The 23,454-nt window shown below is 43.8% G+C and overlaps 1 protein-coding gene across 1 annotated transcript in view; it reads left to right on the top strand.

The window, feature by feature from the left end:
* LOC137423697 (multifunctional protein CAD) overlaps positions 1 to 23,454 on the top strand; it is a 155,840-nt gene that overhangs the window by 78,775 nt on the left and 53,611 nt on the right. Inside the window, 8 exon segments of the mRNA XM_078773801.1 lie at positions 4,018 to 4,116; positions 7,556 to 7,780; positions 12,307 to 12,489; positions 13,794 to 14,012; positions 14,653 to 14,817; positions 19,427 to 19,609; positions 19,749 to 19,853; positions 21,150 to 21,404. Coding sequence (XP_078629927.1) covers positions 4,018 to 4,116; positions 7,556 to 7,780; positions 12,307 to 12,489; positions 13,794 to 14,012; positions 14,653 to 14,817; positions 19,427 to 19,609; positions 19,749 to 19,853; positions 21,150 to 21,404 — 1,434 coding nt within the window.

Below are 23,454 nucleotides of genomic sequence, written 5' to 3'. Positions count from 1 at the left end.
GAAGCGATCTGAGTACCTCTCTCGTGGTGAAATCGGCAGGGGCTATTTTGTTTCGCTTGCCAAACAAACAGAGAGTAATGACACTCGAGCTGCTAGGGTTCTTCGACTGACAGTGCAAGAGCAGGGTATCATAAAATACCACACCTCATCTTGCTACAGAAGTTTTGAAAGGGATATGGCTAAGACTGGCAGCATAACCCAACTATTGGAACAATCAGAACCATCTCAGCAGGGGCTTATTAATGATACATCTGAGCGACGCAGCAAGAGATTTAAGTCCAGTGTAACTACAAATGTCTGTATCATTTGTGGTGCAGGTTGCAAGACAGTTAAACAGAATAAAATACACACATTGTTCAGAATCTGTGAAAAGCCGATGGCCCAAAAACTACTAAATGCGGCCATGTTGTTCAAGGACCAAGTGTACACTGAAACAGCGGCAATGTGTGAGCTAGATGATGTTTTTGCGGCTGATATCCGATATCACAACCATTGTTGTAAAGGCTATTTCAATAAATATTACGCTAAAATTGAGGAAATACTGAAAAACCTCGAAATGGAGGATTCGGTAACAGCCGGAGACGACTCCTTCAAGGCTAGATTTTTAGCCCTTGGGCTTGATTTTAGTAGGTCAGCACACAGTCTGACTTCCATCAGAGACAGGCTAAATGAAGATTCAGCTGGAATAGTGTCAAACAGAGCTGTAAAGAAGCTAATCATCGAGCTGTATGGAGACGCCATCTGCTTTACATACCCAAATAACAAACAAATATCCCAGATGGTACTTTGTACCAAGAGTTCTCCAGGGGCCTTGGTAGAGTCCCTGAGAGTTTCACCTGTCAAACGGGTTGCAACTGAGCTGGCGCAGGAGCTGAAAGAATACAGTTTTGGACTGCAGATGAGCTTCTGTGAGCCCCAAGACCTCCAACTGTCCATGGACAGATTCATTAAGAACCCACCACCAAGATGGGAGGAGTTTTGCTCCTATATTTTCAAGGGGAAAACAACCTCTCAGTTGAAGACTGATGTAGTCTTTCAAATTCTGCACTACATCCTGACTGATGGCAAGGAACCAACACCTTTCCATGTCATGGTGGCTCATGGAGTGCACAGTCTGACACGATCAAAAGAGCTAGTGACCGCTCTTAACCATCACGGAATGTGTGTCAGCTACAACACAGTCAAGAGGATTGATGTGGACCTAGCTGAACGGATCATCACTACAGCAGGTAACAACAGAGTACCTCTTCCCGCTGTCCTTGAAGCAACAAGCCCACTAAATGGGGCATTTGACAACTTTGACCGCAATGAAAGCACCCTGGCAGGAACAGGCTCCACACACAATACCATCCTTGTTCTCTTCCAAAATGTTCCAATTAATCGGGAGAAACCATCAGAGGAGAATGAGATCTCTGCAAGGCCCCTTGCCACTCAGAGCCGGACCACAGTAAAGCTTAGGTCTAAAGTCAGTTCCAACAGCTCATCAGGATGGGGGCAGTGAAGGAGCGCGGGGAGATACCCACCAACTACAAGGTATCAGAGACCCTCTCCAATTCTACTACACTGGGCCTGATAGCCCCAGCAACAGTTGTTGATCCAACAACAGTCTCTACTACAGCAGCAGAACCCTCTACCTCAGCAACAGAGACCACCACTGTAGTTTCTGATGTGATACACACTTCCACGGCACACTAACATACACACTAACGGTTTTTAGCCATTTTCTCGTAAAATATCAAATTTTAAATTTTACACTCTTCTATGATCCCCCTAAACATGGCCATTCTGAACATTTTGAGCACCTCAGAAAATCTGTAGCTCCAACGGTTTCGAAGATACAGCTATGTTGGAAGTAGCACTTCTGATGAAAAAGGGTGTGGTCATTTTAAAAATGGCGTGGTCATTTTCGGGCTTTTCGTCCCGGATAGAGATTTTGGCACACATCCCAAGTTGTTCCTTGGGGTCATATTAGCCTATAACAGTTGAGTTATCCTCTCCTAAATTATGTGCATACATATCTAAGCCAGGTCCTAGACGAGAGCCTCGATATTGTATACAAACAAAATTAAAATCCGTCACGAAATTAGTGATCGTTCGGGTGGAAGATTTGACCTCACATCCACCCAGCGGGTCCACTGTTACTTCTCCACAGCCAATGTATCTCCCTCATTTTCTCTGACACGCTGGAGTACTTGATGGCGTTCTGTGCCCCCTCAAGCAAACGTTTGTTGTTGTTACCACCCCTACTCGCAAATCAACAGTGGATCGCATCGCAGCAACTCGTCTTCCAATGACGTAGGCCTCGTATCTTTTTCATCCAAGCTCTCTGCTTTTATTACGTGGCGACGTCATCTGCCTTTATTTCAACTGCTTTGGGGTTGGATCATTAACCTTCAATCATGGCATTGCTGCAAAGGCCTTTTTCCGAGTCATGAGTCAGCTAGTTTATTCCAATTGGTGAAATTCCCCACCAGGATATCTCCAAATGGACGATTTTTTTTCATTGTAGACCTCGTGATGTCACATTTTCTGATGTCCCTTGCTCTCCTGCTCCTGTGTTCTCCTCAGATCATATCCTAGTTAAGATTTCGATTTTGCTGGCCATCTTCAGTGAACTTCTGGAGTGATGTTCAGGGTGATTTTTCAATCAAGCTGATTGGCCGAGCCTGCGCTCTGCTTTACTCCTCTTTTTTTGTATCCAAAGTTGAGGCTCATGGAAGAGCTAGAACACAGAACAGACCAGAATATAACAGAACAATATAAAAATTGTGGAAAATGAGGAAGCACACACCAGCAGCAGGGCAGAGGGACACTTGGAGGAAGAATGAGCACGAAGAAGAAGAGGTCAAAGGGAGGCGGACATGTGTGAGGTGTGGGGTGATTATATTGGATCCAAGCTCAAACGCATCAAGAAGAGGAAGGGAAAAAGCAGGAATGAAACAGAAATGGAAGAAAAAATGAAAAGGCCGGTGAATGTTGTGGGAGTGGATGGGAGAGGGGTGACCTGATATGATGGTGAACAGTTGAAGGCCAGGAGGGAAGAGTGAGATTGAATAGACTGAGAAAGTTGGTTTCACAGCCGAGAGGGAAAAAGGAACAAATGAGTGCATCAGGTGAGCGGGGAGCCTGGAATTTGGGAGTTTCAACAGAGATGGGTTACTGGCAGAATGGGTGTCCTGCAGAAACCTGGCAGTGGGGGACCACGGAAAGTGAAGAGGTTGCCAGACCAGAAAGGAGCTGGAGATGACAGACAGGCCACCGACCTCTGTGATGCGAGAGTAACGTGCCGAGAGAGCCGTCTTCATCATGGGAGATTCCAATGATTTTGTGGGTCTTGGTTTCCACAGCAGCAAGATGTGCAAATTGTGAGGCAGAGGTGCCAGTCCTGAGAACAGTACTCGATCGAGTTGAGTCTTTGCACGACAGATGTCCAAACTTCCATTCCATCAACTAGCATTGTGATTGTTCTCTTTTCTTGTTTTTTTCTTTTCTTTTCTTTTCCACATTGACTCTCTTCGCTACCAACCCATCGTTCCCACATACCAGCCCATTTCTGTCCTGCTTTCATCAGCTTGGGCAATGGCATAGTTTTCCATGGCATGAGGCAATGAATGGGTATTCTGGGCCCCTGAAATGCACAATCAGGTTTTGTGGAGCACCCATTGTTCAGTTGTATCGAATGGTTTTGTATAATGTGTTGCAACTCCAAAACCTGATGACAAATATCTGGGGGAAAAAAAAGGTTGTATTAGCATTGATGGAGAATACGACTTATCATCGATTAAAGGTGGAAGTAGATGTTCAAAGATGTGTCCACACTGTGAAAAAGATACTTAATAGCTGCATACCAATACTTATAAGTTGTCATTTATTGTCATTAAACTTGTGTGCAATGACTTGTCGTAGTATAAATAGGGATAAGCTGTACATTGGCCTGAGCAGCAGTTTGAGTGGGAGTGTTTTTGTTGTATTGTTTACAATTGTTCTAATTTATATTCACATTTTTGTTCTTTGCAGCTCGGCTACCAAACAATTATGGTGAACTGTAATCCAGAAACAGTAAGCACAGATTACGACATGTGTGATCGTCTGTACTTTGATGAGATTTCCTTTGAGGTAAGAAAATGAAACACACACACACACACACACACATCCACAAATACACACTCACACACACATATATACACACACATACACGCACACATATATATGCACATATATACATACACACACACGCTCGCACACTGACACACACACACACGTGCTCGCACGCTGACTCTCGCACACTGACTCTCGCACGCTAACTCTCGCACACTGACTCTCGCACGCTGACTCTCGCACGCTGGCTCTCGCACGCTGGCTCTCGCACGCTGGCTCTCGCACGCTGACTCTCGCACGCTGACTCTCGCACGCTGTCACTCGCACACTGTCGCTCGCACACTGTCGCTCGCACACTGTCGCTCGCACACTGTCGCTCGCACACCTGACGCTCGCACACCTGACACACTTTCACAAACACACGTTCCCATTGACACACATACCCACACACTCGCATTGACATGAACACACACACATACACACACACAAACCTCTGGTTTAAAGCAACTACAGACTTGGCATTTAATATGGAATATTTTTTTTGTGGGGGTGAACTTACTTTTCAAGATGACTTAGAACCAAATGTTCATTGGAATTATGCTGAAATTATTCTAGATTTTGTTAATGTGACCTTTAAAAGAAACAAAAACCACATTTGACATTTCGAAGCAAATAAATTGATCCTTGAAAGTGATGTAAACTGATATCGAACTCAATTCACGGACAGTACTGTGTTAAACTTCTGTGCGTTTTCCAGAAGTATCTCTTTATTTTGCACATTAGCCAAATTATTTTTCAACAAAAACAAAGCTAAATTATGACTGGGATTATGGACAGTAAAATTACAGTTCAGTACTTCGTGTAACCCCCACAAGCTTTCAGGAGAGCATGTACACGTCGAGGCATGCTGTTCACGAGATTTGCCAAGGTTTGGACAGGAATCGCTTGCCCTGCAGTGACAATAGTCTGCTGCAATTCATGCACAGAGGTAGGCTGCTGGTCCAAGTTGTCGATTTGATGCGTTAATTCTGCCCACAAGTTCTCTATGGGATTCATATCTGGGGACATGGCAGGCCACTCCATATGCTCTACACCACGGTCAGCAAGAAAGTGTTGGATCATGCGAGCACGATGAGGCCGTGCATTGTCATCTTGGAAGACAAAGTTTCCTCGAAAGGCTGCACGAGCAAATGGAAGCAATGTTTCTTCCAGAATGACCCTGTACTTGAACTGGTTCAGGTTTCCATTCAGAACAACCAGGTCAGTTTTGCCCCCTGCATGAAAAGCAGCCCAAACGGTCACCCGACCACCTCCAGCTTGGACTCTTGGCACTATACAATCTTCGTTGTGGGCTTCATGCACTTGTCTGCACACTCGGACGTGGCCATCGTGACGATAGACCAGAAATCTAGACTCGTCATTGAAGGTCACGTGATTCCAGTGTCCTGGCTGCCATTGATGGTGCTCTCTGGCCCACTGCAATCGGCGCTGGCTGTGTTGTCTGGTCAGGCGTGGCTTTCTCAGGGGACGCCTGGCACGATAGCCTGCTTGAACCAGTCGTTGGTTGACTAGCCTTCTGGATACAGGCACATTTGTCAGTTGCTGCCACTCAGCCCTAAGCCGATTAGCTGACTTGGTACGGCCATTGCAGACTAACCGGTGCAGCTGGCGATCATCTCTCCTTGTGGTTCTGCGTGGACGTCCTGGCCTCGGTATTGGAGTAGGGACACCCCTCTGAGCATTTTGTTTCAGGATCTTTGACACTTGACCTTGAGTTTTTTTTTGTAGACTGAATCGAGGCTCGTGAAAGAGCTGACAACCGCGAGGGAAAGTGATGTCATACTGCCGAGCAATAGCATGCTGTTTCATGCCAGAATTTCGTAAAGCCACCACTCCATGACAAACAGCATTGTCAAGTTGACGGACCATCTCCAGAGGAAGCGGCAATAACTTTTGTAGACGTGCAGCAGTTATTTTCCACTAATACAGAACGCAACAACCCTTATATACCCGATTGTGAAGCCAATCGTCACATGTACCTGTCCTTACATTTTGTCACGCCACCTGTGATATAATCCTGTTATTGACTTCTTGCTGCGAAAGACAATCAGTGACATGGTTCTTTCAACAAAGACATCACCGAAGGGTAAAAGAAACTCACCAGATTGATATACTGAGTTCAGAAAGTAAACCCAAGTCAAGAAAAAAAAAAATTCCATATTAAATGCCAAGTCTGTAGATGCTCTTCACAATCACTACGCTCGAGCATTCAACAAACTTATCCAAGAGGAGGAGACCTTGGATGAGTGGCTCACAGTAGGTACCACCTTCCTCATCCCAAAGTCTGAAGAAACCCAACTACCTCACAAGTATAGACCAATAACATGTCTTCGAACAACGTCGAAACTCCTGAAGGGAATCATCACAAAAATGATAAACCATCACCGAACACAACAAGGAGGTCTCGAGGCAGAACAGAAGGGATGTAAAAGAGGATGCTACGGAATGACAGACCACCTCCTACTAAACAAGGCGATACTCGAAAATTACAATACAAGAAGAACCAAATTATCCACAGCATGGAAAGACTCCAAAAAAGCTTTTGATAGTATCCCACATTCATGGATGATAAAATACATGCAATTGTACAAGATCAACCCAAAATAATTATCAAATTGATACAGAAGGCAATGGAGGTCTGACAAACCACATTGATATTACACCACTCACGTATAACTCAAATGCTTCAGAAACATGGCTTATAGTTATACAGATTTCTATGTCTCTTTCCTGTAAAAATGTCGATCAAAATAGTCACTAATTCATTCTCATAACAGGTATAAGTGAAATGTTTATACAAGCTACTTCGGATATGATAATTTATCCATTTCTTATGTGTGTGGAGAAGGGCTGACAGGATGGCTAAGGGGTACGCACACTCTCCTCTAAGCTGTCTAGCCTGGGTTGGAATCCCGACCCAGATAGTTGCGGTCATCCTGGTGTTTCACATGCAGGGTGATTCATCAACGTGTGCCCGTCCCTCGAATAGATGTTAAACGGGCGTCCCGTCTGCCAGCATTAGTTGGTGGATATTAAAGATGCCACGGTGTTCTTCTTCAAGAGTTGGCGAGCTATCGCCGGCACTATGTGCAAATTACAAATTCCTGCCCTAACGAGCAGAGGGCGTTGCAACAGCGCCACAGCCGTGTCCTCTGCCAATGATGCTACCCCACAGCCTTGCGTTGCATACAAATGAATAAGGTACGGAGTGTTTGGGGTGAGTGATCTCACATTAGTCTTCTGCTGTGTAAACAGCATGTGGAAATTTGGCCTAATGCTGTTATGAAACCTATTTCTGTAGCTGTGTCGTAATCTGCTATTTAATGCTTCTTGTAAGGCATGCATATATTTCTTTCTTTTAGTTGTTGCTCTGTAATAATGTTTTTTTTTTTTTTAGGTCGTAATGGACATTTATGAGCTGGAGAACCCTGAAGGTATAATTCTTTGTATGGGTGGCCAATTGCCCAACAACATCGCCATGGCACTGCACCGCCAGAAGTGCCGCATCTTGGGCACGTCTCCCGAGTCTATAGATGGAGCCGAGAACCGGTTCAAGTTCTCGCGCATGTTGGATTCGATTGGTATCATTCAGCCACAGTGGAAGGAGCTCTCTGATGTGCAGGTTGGTGATTTTTGCCTTTGACAGTTTTTCTCACTTTCATGCAAATTTATTTTTGAAGCAACACTTCTCATACGGTATGTTTATTGAACTGCACCAGATATTTCTCTGAAATCTACACCATATTTGGTTGGGCTTGTTTATTACATCTTACTTGTACTCATCGTGTCTTTGAACACATATGGCTGCAAAATATGTCTTTCGGGCTGTCTATTCCATTCTTGTGTAAAATGCCAGCGGCATAGAAAAGGCCCACTTATATGAGGGTATGTGCTATGTGGCAACGTATATAAAAGAAGGGACATTTCATAGCTTGTAGAAAATGCCAAACAATACAAAATAAGGGGCATTCCAAAAAATATCGTGTGCATGCTGGACTACCCTCGTGTTCTGAGGAGGCACCAAGTAATGCTCTAGAAAAGTTCATATAAAGGGGTGCCAATTTGATTCATACAGCTGCATGAAGAAGTAAATCTTATTAAGTCGTAAAGTAAAGAAGTAAAGTAATAAGTAAAGGAAAGTAAAGCAGAAAGTCATAAAATTAAGAAGGAAAGAAGAAGTAAATCCTCGACTCTGATTCTGCAACTGGACCTGACGGCATCAGCCCACGGGTCCTAAAATCTTGTTCTTCCGCTCTTTCACTCCCTCTCTCTGTTCTCTTCACACTCTCTTTTGCTCAAGGTCATCTGCCATCTGCTTGGAAATCTGCCAACATCACCGCTTTGCACAAAAAAGGTGCAAAAACAGATCCCAGCAACTACAGACCAATCAGCCTTCTCTCAATTATCAGTAAAGTCATGGAATCCATCATTGCTTCAGATATGAAATCTTTCCTCTTCTCCAATGGCTTGATCTCTGATCATCAATTTGGTTTCAGACCTGGTCACTCTCCTCTGGACATGCTGCTACTGCTTTCTCAGCAATGGATGGAGGTCCTCAATGCCAAACAGGAAATTAGAGCTGTCTCCCTTGACATATCACGTGCCTTCGATACGGTCTGGCACCCCGCTCTGCTCACCAAACTCTCTTCTGTTGGTATCCATGGAAATCTCCACGCATGGCTGGCGGACGTCCTCTCTAGTTGTAGTCAACGTGTGGCCCTGAATGGGTTTCTCTCATCTCCTCTTCCTGTTCAGGCTGGAGTTCCCCAAGGCAGTGTTCTGGGCCCTGTGCTTTTTCTGGACTTCATCAATGATCTCTCCGACTCTCTTGAAAATCCTCTCTATCTCTTTGCTGATGACTCTACTCTCTGTCGCTCCATTCTTCATCCCTCAGATCGGCAGTCTGCAGCCTCCTCACTCTCTGCAGACCTGGACAAAATCACAGACTGGGCAAACAAGTGGAACATGTCTTTCAATCCTGACAAATCTCACACTCTTACGATGTCTCTCCGAAAAGACCGACTGGACAACCCTCCCATCTACTTTCTGAATAATCCTCTCCAAGAAGTTCTGTCACTCAAACTTTTGGGTCTCACTATCTGCCATGATCTTTCCTGGGAAAACCACATTTCAAATCTGGCCTCCAAAGCCAGTCGCCGACTGGGCATCCTCCGTCGTGCGAAGTCCTTCCTTGGCACACCTGAGCTCCTCACCACGTACAAGGCTTTCATCCGCAGCTCAATGGAATACTGCTCTCCCCTCTGGGCTGGTGCTCCTGCCTCACACCTAGCTCGTCTTCACGCTGTTGAAAGCAAAGCATTCAGAATCATTGGAATCTCCCGCGATGAAGCTAACTCCAAGGGCCTCTCACTCACTCACCGCAGGCAGGTTGGTGGTCTTTCCGTCCTCTACCGACTCCTTTCTGGCCTTGCCCCCCCAGCTCTCTCTGGGCTCTGTCCCGCAAATATTCCTACAGGTCGCACAAGATCTGCCTGCAACCCTCTTATGGTTAAACTGCCAAAATCAAGACTCTCTGACCTTCACTCCTTCATTCCTCTTTTCTCTCGCCTCTGGAACAAACTCCCTCACTCTCTTCAATCCCACTCCACCCTCCAGGTCTTTAAAACAGCTGTTCACCACCATCTCTTATCTTCCCCCATCCAAAACCTTGATCTTTTCTATCCCCGATAATTTCACCCCAATTCCACTTTTTGAAATACCAACTTCTGTCCTGGAAGTCCTTGGTGTCCTTGTGTTTTATACTTCTCCCACCCCCCCCCCCCCACTCCCATGCCTCCTCCCCCCAAGCCCTCTCCCTCCCACACATCTCCCTGCTCTTAAATGTTGTGTGCTCTCAAGTGTTTGTGTGCTTCCCATTCTCTTGTCTTCCGCTCCCTCTTTTTATATATTTTGTTTGTCTGGTTGATTTGTTTGTGAAGTAAATGTCAGCTCTTTCACGAGCCTCGATTCAGTATACAAAAAAGAAAAGAAAAAAGAAGAAGTCAATGTATTTTATTTGCCAGATGTAGGGCGCCCCTTTATATGAACTTTTCTCGAGCATTACTTGGTGCCTCCTCAGAACACGAGGGTAGTCCAGCATGCACACGAGATTTTTTTGAATGCACCTTATTTTTTATTGTTTGGCATTTTCTACAAGCTATGAAATGTCCCTTCTTTTATATACTTTGCCTCATGGCGCATACCCTTACATAAAGGGGCCTTTTCTATGCCCCTGGCATTTTACCCAATAATGTCCCTTATTTTCTATAGTTTTCCATGTGGCGCATCCCATATAAAGGGGGCTTTTCTATGCCCTTGGCATTTTTCACAAGATGCATTTTAAATACGAACAAAATGCATTTGTTCATCGTACAAAACTTTATTCAGGATGATATAAAAGACTTGAAAAAGTAAAGGGAAAAAATATTCAACCCAGACAGGATTCAAACCCACAATCCCCACCTTGGGAGTCTGATGCTTTATCCATTAGGCCATTGAGCTAGCATTAGATTTTTTTGATTTTTTTTTATTTTAAAGGGGTATAAAGTGTGTATATTTGTATATTTATATATGCAATATACCAGTAGATGCTGATAAACGAATTTTCAGTCCTCATGTTAAAGTTTCATAGAGAGAGACCGTCCCAAAAAAAGGAAGGGGCGCTTTGCGCTCCTTTGAGTTTCATACAATAAGCAATTTGATGTGATGCAATACTCATAATGATGCTGAAATTCAGGTTTAAGATGTTGTTGTATGTAAAAGCTGCATACAAAGCCTGGTGTTGGCTTAGCGGTTCGGGTGCCGGCTTGGGATCCTAGGATCCTGGGTTCGAATTACGATCGATCGCTGAATTAACGCCAGGGGGGTTGACTCAGCCTGTCATCCTTCCGAGGTCGGCAAATTGAGTTCCAGTTCACTGGTAATTCCCTGTGTGTCACAAGAGGTGACTAACAGGGTTGGTGGCAGGAAGGACATCCGGCCATAAAACATTGCTTCAGAAAGGGGACCACAGCCACGAAAAAGGCCAACCCCTGGGCCAACCCCGAAAAAGGCCTCCTTGGAGTTCAGGGCATCCATCCAATGCTGTTTCAGAAGGAGCAAGATATCCAAGATGGAGGTACAGGAAGGGATGACTTGGAGACCTTAGCCTTTTGAATCTAGACAGAGTTCGAGAACTCTGCTTTTTTTCTTTAGGAGGAAATAATGGAAGTGAAATGTGGATCAGACGGAGCTGACCAGCTCGCTCCAGGCTTTACACTTTACAATTTACATGAAGGTGAAAGGATGGATAATTTGAATAAAACATAATATGTAACTACATTAATAATTGCATTGTGCATCACTGATTTGGTGAAGGAACTATTTTTGAGGTCAAAAGGTCAATGGTCAACTTAAAGTCAAACATGTAAAATCATCAATTTCCACCTGAAAAAATCATCAATTTTCATCCTATTACCCTGTAAATTAAACAGCAATTACACTGCACATCAATGAATTAGGAAAGCAACTATTTGAGGTGAAAAGGTCAAAGGTCAACTCAAAGTCAAACATATAAAATCATCAATTTTCATCTGATTAACCTGTAAGTTCAGCAATTGCATATTGCATCAAGGAATTGGTAAACCAACTATTTTTGAGCTCAAAAGGTCAAAGGTCAACTCGTGGTGAAACTTCTAAAATCATCAATTTTTGTCCGATTGATCCGGGCTATGATTAAGATCGTCAATTTTAATCTTGAGGAAATGGAATATTTGATGTCTCCATAGCAACTTTTTTGTGGGTGAGGGTGGGGGGGGGGGGGGGGATTTTTCACGTATCGTGTTCTGCCCAACGTCTTTCTTGGTTGTTTTTTTGTTTTTTTTACTGCTGTTCAGCTTTTTCTTGATTTGCATGTCTGATGTTTGCTTTAAGTTGTTGTTGTTGTTTTTACATAAATATGTGGATGACAAAAATGTACAGACATTTGTTAACTCACAAATCTAAATTATTTCTGGTTTTCAAGAGTTATTTTTGTTTTGTTTGCAAAACCTTGTTTTTGTACCGAAAGGTCGAGATTGATCTTATAAATATAGAGAAGTCAGCTTATCACTTTGATGTAACTCTTTACTCCCCGGTAATGATGCACCTTTGTCTTCTTTGTTTCATTAGTCTGCTCGAGAGTTCTGTGAGAAGGTTGGCTACCCCTGCCTAGTGCGACCTTCATACGTTTTGAGTGGCGCAGCAATGAACGTGGCACTGTCCGACCATGATCTTGATGCGTTCCTGAGTAGTGCGTCTGCGGTCTCCAAAGAGCATCCTGTTGTAATATCCAAGTTCATCCAGGAAGCCAAGGTCAGCAGGGTTTAATGAGTTGCACTGCATAAGAATGCTTCCCTCATCCCCCATGCTATGTGAAACACTGTGCAACCCAAGCCTGCAGAAGACATTTTGGAACATTGTCCACATTTTACATCCAATCATCATGTAACTCCGTTGAAAAGATTCGCCATGGTTCGGCACTCCTATGTTGAAAGTTTTGTTTGTTAAGTTAATGCTCCTAACCTTGTTAAATGATTTTTTCCCCCCATTTTTACCTCATTGACAAGGTGGACAGAGGTTTTGTTTTCATCCCTGTCCCTCTGTTAGCCTGTCTGTGAACAGGATATCTCACAAAGTTATGGATGGATTCTGACAAAACTCGGTGGACGAGTTGGTTAGGTGACAAGAAGAAGGCAATTATATTTTGGTTCAGGTCCGAATCCAGATCTGGCCTATCAGTGGGACACAAAACGTAAACTGTTCAGCCTGGCGGAGGTATGTGCTCTACCGAGTGCCGTTCTGGTTACCTCCGCCACCAAAGGTGGATATGGAGGTTATGTTTTCACCCCTGTCTGTCAGTTTGTCTGTCCATTTGTGAACAAAATATCTCAGAGTTGTGGATGGATTCGGACGACATTTTGCAGAGATGTAGTGTATGTGACAAGGACGAAATGATTAGATTTTGGTGAAGATCTGGATTCGGATCCGGCTACTAGAATTTTTTGAGTGATTCTTCACCATTTGGAGATAGGGTCAAAAACTATACATAGCAGGATATCTCAAAAAGTTATGGATGGATTTGGTCGAAATTTGTTGGTCAGGTTGTGTGTGTGACGAGGAGGAATCGACTCAATTTTGGTGAAGATCCGGATCCAGCTAGCATAATTTTTAAAGTGATTCTTCACCATTGAGTGATATGGCCAACCAGGCAGAGGTATGTATGCTCTCTACTGAGTGCCGTTATAGTTTGAAATGTGCCATTCACATGCATATTTTTGCGTTTTGACTTGTTAATCTGAAAAGTTCCCTGGCATGTCAAAGTCATTGATCATAATCCTTCGTCTTGTGGGGGAAATAAAAAAAGTTGTGAAAAACATTATTTAGAACCATTGATGGTATAGTTGGCCCTTGACTTTAAAATAAACAGTACTCTTTATTTATTTTAAAATTGTATCTATAACAAGTAGCATTTTTTGACTTTTTTTTCTTTTTCTGAAGAACCTTTTCTCATGTTATGTTGGCCTACTTCTTAGAGTAATGTAGAATTTTTCATGTTGTGAATTTCTTTGATCACTTTCATGTGTGGCATTTGCATTGCATGTATATCTGGCTTTCAGGAAATTGATGTTGATGCTGTAGCTTGTGATGGAGCTGTGCTTGCTGTTGCCATTTCTGAGCATGTGGAGAATGCCGGAGTGCACTCTGGTGATGCCACACTTGTAACACCGGCACAAGACCTCAATGAACAAACTACTGATCGTATCCAGGCGATCGTGCTTGCCATTGGTCAGCAGCTTCAAGTCACTGGCCCTTTCAACCTTCAGCTCATAGCTAAGGTGCAGGAATAGTTTAAACTGGCGAGGTGGGAGCGGTGTATGTATAGCATTGTATAGGTGTGATGACCTACGATTTGATGACTATCAACGGTGGACAAATGTAACAACTGGGGAATGGATGAAAATATTAGAGCGAATGAATGAACGGTGTATAACAATTAAAAGAAGGATAAACCGCTCGGTTCTGTGCAAAAAGTAGATACTGCCGCTCACTACAACTTCCCTACAGGGTGGGTCAATGGGTCATCCTGCAGCGTAGGCAAGAGAAAATTATTACATTCTTGACCTGTCTGTTCTGTGGGTCCATGCTGGTGATGGCCGCATAGCCTGAAATGCATATTCTCGGATGCTGACCCTCCCTCGGACCACCTGGTTCATTGAGCCCTGGGGGACTGTAATGAGCGGCAGTAACAGCTTTTTGAAGTCTGCACACAGCCTGGAGGTTTGTCCTTCTTTTATTGTAATTTCCCCATCTACCCCTCCAGATCTGTTTGTGGACCACAGACAGGATGGTGTGTACCAGACACCCACTGTTGGTCAGGATCCATGCAGCAAAATGGCACGGGGTTCCTGGTACCAAAACAGTGATGGGGTTTGTATTTAGGACATAACCCTGATATGAAATTCATCCCTGCACCAGGACAATCAGTTAAAAGTGATCGAGTGCAACGTTCGTGTCTCGCGCTCTTTTCCGTTTGTATCCAAGACACTGGGGCTTGACCTGGTGGCTATGGCAACCCAGGTGATAATGGGAAGAGAGGTTGAACCAGTTGGACTTGCAAGATCAAGCATAGTGGGTGTCAAGGTATGTTTAATTCATTTCTTTTTTATTTATCTTTGCCTCACTAAAAATTAAAAAAATTCCCTGAAGTGGTTGTGAGACTATTGTAATGCCCCTGTCTGTCTGTCTGTCGGTCTGGCTGTCTGTTTGTGTCTTTGTCCATATATTTTCACTTTAATTTTTATACTCTGCAACCGTTTGTCTGATTGATGCAAAACTTTAAGCATAGGAGGGACTCCCCATAGAGAATACTTTATTGGTCGCTCTGATATCATAGGTCACATTTGAAAGTTGACATTGAAAGTCAGCCAATTGACAGCCAGCCGATTGCACGGCTGGCCGATATTGGATCAAAGGAAAAGATTTTGACATCTTATCTGAAACTGCTCAGTAAAAAAATGGGAACTTGACATATGTCATCAACTCCCCATGTGGTATATAGGATGATAACGATGTCGCCAGTGAAGTGGTATTCTAGCCATAATTGGTTGAATTGAAATGCTTATCCGAAAAATCTGAAACTTTATATATCTGATCTACGACCCCATATGAGTGTATAATAAAAATTTTGACGTCACGTAGTCTAGTGGCCATATTGGATTGAAAATAAAAATGTAAAAATTATTCTTCTTCTTCAGAACCGCTTAACAGATCGATGCAAAACCTCATACATATGATTGACTAGCCATGGGGAAAATGGTGTGAATTTTTGTTTTTCATATTCCTCTTCAACAACAGGCATTTTAAGGCCATTTTCCCTGCAAGAGCGGGGGTTAGCCTTGCGGTCCCCATGACGATGTTCTCCATTTTGCCCTATTTTCTGCATCTCCCCTTGTTAACCCCCTTGCCCGCATTTCTTCTTCGACCATCTTTAGCCAAGTCTTTCTCGGTCTTCCCCGTCCTCTACTTCCTTCTACATTCATTTCCATCACTCTTTTCAACCAGTCGCTTTCATCCTTCCTCAACACATGACCAAACCATCTCAACCTGTTTCTCTTCACAGCATCCATCACAGGCTCTATTCCCATCATCTTTCGCAATTCAACATTTGTCTTCCTCTCTCCCAACGATACTCCACACATCCACTGAACCATTCGCATTTCCACCCTTTCCAGCCTTCGTTGCTGCTCTACGTTCATTACCCATGTCTCACTCCCATAAATCATAACACTTCTCACACATGCAGCATACACCTTTCCCTTCAGCTTCAATGACACTCCCCTCCTCGTCAGCACGCCACTCAGTTCCCGAAACTTCTTCCATGCACATCTCACTCGAGCAACCGTTGCCGAGTCTGATCCACCTTCTCCATTCAGCATGTCTCCAAGGTAACAAAATGTTTTCACACGTTCCAGCTTCACGCCTTCTCCAAGATCCAACTCAACATTTCCTCCATCTGCAGCTCCCTCTGTGCACACCTTACACTTGAATGTAGCTGCCACACTGGTTAATGACCCTCTCAAACCACTACATTTTTGATGAACCCACTCAGCGCACATTGTACAATGTACATTGAATGGAATTCACTCCGACACCCTTCCTGCACACAGCACACGGCCACTTCCCAGTTTTTTCCACCTCACCACATGCTTTACCACTTGCCATCACATTCGTTTTTCCGATATTCACCTTCAGACCTTTTGTCTCCATACACTCCTTCCACTTGTTCATCTTCTCCTTCAGTCCATCCATGCTTTCTGCAATCAACACCAGATCATCTGCATACAACAACTCCCACGGTAAACCCTCCTTTACATTCTGAGCCAGCACCTCCATCACAGCTACAAATAGTCGTGGACTTAGTACCGACCCCTGATGCACTCCCACCTTCACCTCAAACTCACCACTGTTCCCGTCCTTCGTCCTTACAGCTGTGCGCGCTCTTTTGTACATTGCCATCACTACTCTGATCAACCATTCCTCCACTCCTAACTTCCTCAATGCCCATATCACTGCTTCACGTGGAACCCTATCGAATGCTTTCTCCAGATCAACAAACCCAAGAAACAACTTCTTCCTCTTCTCCATATACTTCTCCTGCAACTGCCTCACAATAAAAAGCGCATCTGTCGTTCCTCTTCCTGGCATAAATCCAAACTGCATTTCGTCAATCTTCACTTTCTTCCTTATCCTCCTCTCCAACACCCTTTCCAATACCTTCATGCCATGCTCCAATAACTTTATCGCTCGATACGAGCCACAGTCCAGAGGGTCACCTTTCCCCTTGTATAGAGGGACGAGGGTACTCAGTTCCCAATCCACAGGAATGCGGCCTTCTTTCACCACCAGATTGCAGATCTCTGTCATTCTCTTCACACCCCAATTTCCCGCTGCCTCTACATTGGTGCAATTTAGCCTTGATGTGCACAATCATGGTTGTTAAATATCCTAGCTATCAATCAATAATCAAATAAGCAATGAATAATGGCAAGGTATGTGACATAATAGGGTGCATGGATGATATGCGTATATGGGCCACAATAGCAGTGGGCCATATTAGTAGTGTTTCAGTTAACGATGGTATTTTCGTGTCAACCCTGTCGTGAAGACCTCAGGGTGACGGATGACCAAGCGAGCCTTAACTCTGATGCGTATACCCAAATATATGGCGGTGTTATCTCTGGCGCACGTGGGGGAGGGATAACAAGGTCCTTACCTGAACGGACGGATGTGACGGGGGTTTATCCGAAACCACGAACACAGAAACGAAAACAAGACAAGAAATTGAAAGTCAACAAATAATAATTTAATGAAAATAATGCAAGCAATGAAAAGGAATGTGCGGTAAACTGAAATTCCTAAATGAGGGACCCTCCACACGGACACAGAGACACGTCGGGGGAATGATGAAGAAAAGAAAATGTGTTTTGTGGTGCATTGGCCGGTACTCAGCCTGGCTTCCTCAAACGGCCCTCGAAAACATGGTGGTCGTCGAATGGGTCCCGAGTCATTGCATGGGAAAACGCACGATGGCGCTGTCACGTCGCAGCCAGCCACCTGCGTGAGGCAGCGGGTAGAATTGCCTCACTCGGTCCTGCACGTTTGGCTGCACCGAGCTCCAACCGTCTCTCAGGCGCCCCCAGCACGAAGCGCAACACGATCGCGTCCTCCTTTGTTGGCAACCAGGCACAAAGAGACAAAGAGGGCGAGAGAGCAAGAGAGACCTCCTCCGACCAAGCCAGAACCACAAGGGAGAGCGATTAAAAATGCCGCCGCTCGCCACTAAGCGCAGGACAGAGAGAGACAGACAGAACAATCGCGAGAACAATCGCGATCCCCTCGCTTTCCTTCCTCCGTTCTAGATGGTTCCCTCTGACATCACGCTCGCTTCAATCACCAAGCGCGATTCAATCACCCCATTGTTCCACAACCAATCCTCATTCGGGGCGTGACCTCATGGCCATTCTTGACCGCCCATCGAGAATGTTCGGGGGCGGTGTCCCTGGCCGATCGGCCAAAGTTTGAGTTTCGGTTAGGTTTGTCGGTGTGGTTGTGGCAATGTGCCGATTGCATACCTGGCCGAGTGAATTTTATAAGAACAAAGGGAAAAATCACAAGGGCGATTACACACTGGGGATTATTCTTAAGCTCTACCTAACTAGCATAGCTCCACCCCTCGTATGGAGACACATATACGATCTTACCGGACAGTCGCCCTTACTTGGATACATGAGGATTCTTCTTCTTCGCGACATTTGGGGCACGCTAATCTATACAATTCTATCTCGACTAAGGTATTTCATTACCTAACCCCACACATGCAACAGTATTTTTGTTCGCGAGACTGCACTCTACCGAGTGCCATTCTAGTTTTTTACGGCGTAGCCCATAGGGCAAAGCCGTCATGAACAGCGTTTGTCCATCTGTATGTATGTATGTCCCCTCAAACATATACCAATCAGAACTGAGGATCTGGTCACACAGGGTAATGTGATTACGTCTGATGTCATTACCGCAGTACGGCGGCTGACGCTCCACACTCCGGCATTTTGATTCCAATTTCGTTCAGGCCGAACATATCGTCGAACCTGTCATATATCACAATCGCCATGCTCTACCGTAAAGTTTTTCATTCAGTGTGAAACACAAACAAACCAATTGTTAAAATGACCATCAAATATCGAAAGCATCGGCGTTACTGCTCTTGCAACAAAACGGTACGTATAGGCCTTGGGCTTTATGCCTACACTTCGGACCGCTTCGGACAAATTAGCCCAGGTTTCTTAATACAGTCGTGTATCGTTTCAGTAGTATCGTTTTCGTAATCGTAATAATAATAATATAGTAAATATGACCATAACACTTTAATCCAAATGTTGTGAATACAAAGTTAATGTATTGAAGCGGTGTGTGGTTCATGATTCCATGATAAGCGGTGTACGAAACTAACAACCGTGGAAGTAAGGAATTCGCCTCGGTTTTTTGATCGCATGTTATTAACCCAACCTTTGTGAGGTGTATATATACATTACAGTAGATCTTCCCTCAGTTCTGTAAGTAAAACTTACCTCACGGATGTCGGGATTCCTCCAAATTTCTTTGTCTAATGTTAAAGCAGCATTAGCGACTGTTTTAAAAGCTAGTCATGTGTATTTGTGGCTTATAATTTTTTACAAGCCCGGCTACGCCATAGGTTCCACAATTTTCATTTGCACGTCTGGCTGGTGCCGATGTGATGTTGGGTGTCGAAATGACGAGCACCGGAGAGGTGGCATGCTTTGGTGAAAACAGGCACGAGGCCTATCTGAAAGCAATGATCAGCACAGGCTTTCGCTTACCTCGTAAAAACATCCTACTTTCCATTGGTAGTTACAAGGTATTGTACCCAAAACTACCCTTGTGATTTTATAGTGGTAAAACGCTTAAATGCATATGAGGCCTTTTAAACACGACTGTTATGCTCATGGACATCGTGTTTTGTCATTTTGTTTGTCACTTGTGCCCATCTATGACAGAATAAGAACGAATTGCTCCCAACGGTTCAAACACTCGAGCGCCTCGGTTACAACTTGTACGCGAGCCTCGGCACAGCGGACTTCTACACAGAGCACAACGTCAAGGTAATATGCTGTTCTTCTCTGCTTATCACGAATGCTTTTCTGCTGCTCTGTCTAATTCGCCTTCCTGCTTTCCTTGGCCCCACCTAATTTCATTATGGGAGTGGGGAGCACATAATAAATGCTTGCCTGCCTAAGCATTGGTGATGGTTTCCCAATTTGCATTTTTTTTTCCAAAAAAGGATTCAAATTCAATTTGTTATTAACACTGATGTGGTTTGGAGAGGGATTAAAAATATATATTTAGTTCCACTTTATTCAGCACTTGTACCATTACATATTTGCATCCACATTGAAGAAAAGTATAAATGGGATATCAGTTGTTGTCCGGTTTAGCCACGAGTCAGCGATTGATAACTTTTGTGGACTATTTATTAATACTGGAGATCAGGCCAATTGGGCTCATTCTTCAGGTCCATCATACCTTGTACAGTGCCGTATATAATTTTTTGTGGATTGGACAAGAATTATCCAAGTTTTGAAGATTGTATTTTTTCCTCCCATCTTCGAGGCTTAAAAAAAAGTTTTACTGTGGAGCAGTTCCCCACTATCTGTATTTGCTTCAATAATTTCGGGTTCTCTGAGTGCCTTTCCCCAAGGGCCTAGACAGGAGGGCCTAGAGGTACACTCACCTCTGAGCTGTCTAGCCTGGGTTTGAATCTCAAACCAGCTATAAACGATAATTTTAGGGTTTCACAGGCAGGGTGATTCATCAATGTGTGTGCCGTCCCTCGAATGGTCCTTCAAACGGGTCTGCCAGCATTTGTTGGTGGACGTCAAAGATCCCATGGTGTACTTTGTGAAGAGTCGGCGAGATATCTTGCTTTGGTCGGATGGCCAATTTGGTTGGTTGCTCAGTTTGGTCTGATGGCCAGCTCTAGGAAGAGTCTGGGTAGTTCCATATTCTTTCCATTTCCTAATGATGGAGCTCACTGTGATCTTGGGAACTTTCAACACTTTAGAAATTGTTTTATACCCTTCAGTAGGATCTATGCCTCCTCACAATTCTATTTTGGAGTTCTACGGACAGCTCCTTGGACTTCGTGGTAGAGTTTAAAGATAATTATCATACAAAGATACACATATAAAGATGATCTGCATCGGTGAAATATTAAACAAAAATTAGATTGAGAAATACACCATTTTGTCATTATTTTGTCATTTCAGGTGACTGCTCATTTGCTATTTGATGTATATCCTGTAATAATTGTAGTAATTCGCCCCAGGTAAGTGTTGTATATTGCCAAAACAGGTAGGCACTTGCTAACAGTTCTGAACCTTTTTTTTTAAAATTGATAGGTGAAGGCGGTGGACTGGCCCTTCGAGGAGGCTGAGAATTGTGGAAATGAAGGAAACCTGCGTGAACGTCAGCGTAATATCCAAGACTACCTGTCAGAGAACCATTTTGATCTGGTTATAAACCTGCCCATGCGCAATGCAGGTGGCCGACGGCTCTCCTCCTTCATGACTCGGGGTTATCGTACACGTCGGATGGCTGTTGATTACTCGGTACCGCTCATTACAGACATCAAGTGCACAAAGCTTTTTGTGGAGGTAAATTCCGTCTTGTGATGCTTCTTCTTTAAATTTAATTTATTTCCTTTATCTCAACAAGCACAGCTCTGCTTTGATTTTTATTGAAAATTGCTAAAACTGGGAAAAGCTGCTAGATATTGAAATCCAATCAGCTAGTGTGGCATAAAATGGTTGTACAATGCACCGTAATTTTCATGGTACAAGTCAATAATTTTTATTCCCGGAAATCGAGGCCTTGACTTGTACCGGTACTCAGAATCGCAAAGTGTGATATTTTCTGAAATAAATTGGAAAATTGTTAATTCAAAACACTTTTAGTCGGAAATCATTGCTGAGAACGTTTCCCGATTGGGTGAGCAATTAAACACTGATCCACTCGCACTGATGCATGTGATATTATCCAATCGATAACGAGCACGTGCTTACTAATTATGCCAGATCCATCCCTTTCAAACTTGATCATATGTAGCCATCTTTACTACGTCGTCTCAAAATGCCTCCCGTAAAGTCACACAAGTCATTCACGGCAGCTTCTAGGTTGGACGATGTTAGATTTGCCGAGGAACATGGCAGGAATATGGCTGCGCACAGGAAATGCTGTGTCAGCGAGAAATGTGTTCAGGATTGTCGAAATGTAATGCGTTGTGTGCCAGTGCTGACATTGCGTCTGTAGCTTGCTTTGAATACTGTACCTCTATATAACAAACATGTTGAAAAATATTTACATTCCCAATTTACCTGAAAGGTTGACCCACAAAGTAATCCTTATAATTCATGGACCTGTGTTTGTTTGTCGCGCTCCTCCTACAATTCTGGCCCGATTACATCCAGACTTGCAACATAGGATCAGCATGACCCCAATTGGTGTACCGGAGTGTTTTTATCCTTGCTGGTATGGGGGAGGGGGAGTAGGAGGGACACAAATTCTCCAAGTAAATGTGTATCGTTGCGCCCCTTCAGGTGTGAGAGGGTATTGCAAGTTCCCACCCTTTAGACATTTACAGTACAGTATTCCTCCCCCACGTTTTCCAGTGCAGTGAGGTGTTTTGAATTATAAGCAGTTGTCATGTTTTTTGCCTCGTGCATGTAATCTGGGTTATTTTCGGGAGAGATTTAAGGAGCCGTCAGTTGCCTATACACCGCCCAAATAAAGGTATGTGTCAATAGAAAGTGTTGCATGCTTGCAACAACATCGCTCATAGGGAGAGTACTCTGCTAGTTCAAATAAAATACACAAAACAACTCGTTAATATTCCTGACCCTGGAAATACCGTAGCTATCCATGCGTTGAGTGCCGGGGAGGAAATAACGCCTCCATGGTTCCGATTGACACTTTTGCTAGCGATAGTAGTCGCTGTTGCTTCGTCTTGTACTCCAAATCCACTTATAGACCAACAATACGGTAATCATGCAATTAATTGGTTTTAATTAAATGCTTGTGTTTTGTACAAAAATAGAAATATATTGTATGAAATATTGTGGAAGAAATGCAATCTATTTTTACCTCCGCCACCAAAGGTGGATGGAGGTTATGTTTTCACCCCTGTCTGTCTGTTTGTCTGTCCGTTTGCGAACAAAATATCTCAAAAGATTGTGGACGGATTCGCCGGAAATTTGGCAGAGATATAGCGTGTATGTGACAAGGGCGAAATGATTAGGTTTTGGTGAAGATTCGGATTCGGATCCGGATCCGGCTACCAGAATTTTAAAAATGATTCTTCACCACTGAGAGATGGGGCCAAAAACTATACATTGCGGGATATCTCAAAAAGTTGTGGATGGATTTGGACGAAACTTGGTCGACAGGTTGGGTGTGTCACAAGGAAGAAAATATTCGATTTTGGTGAAGATCCGGATCCGGATCCAGCTAGTGGAGGTTTTTAAGTGATTCTTCACCATTGAGTGATTATGGCCAACCAGACAGAGGTATGCTCTCTACTGAGTGCCGTTCTCGTTTAATCTGCGTTTGTGGCAGTTGATTCTTTTTTCTGGTCGCAAAATCACAAAAATCCACCTTCGTCCTGATTGGCGCTACTTTAATCGATAAATAATGATTAAAATACTCACC

This window comes from Myxine glutinosa, chromosome 3 (genome assembly GCF_964187855.1).
Source record: "Myxine glutinosa chromosome 3, kmMyxGlut1.1, whole genome shotgun sequence".
In the NCBI taxonomy this organism is placed as follows: Eukaryota; Metazoa; Chordata; class Myxini; order Myxiniformes; family Myxinidae; genus Myxine; species Myxine glutinosa.
This window is presented reverse-complemented; position numbering and strand designations above follow the sequence as displayed.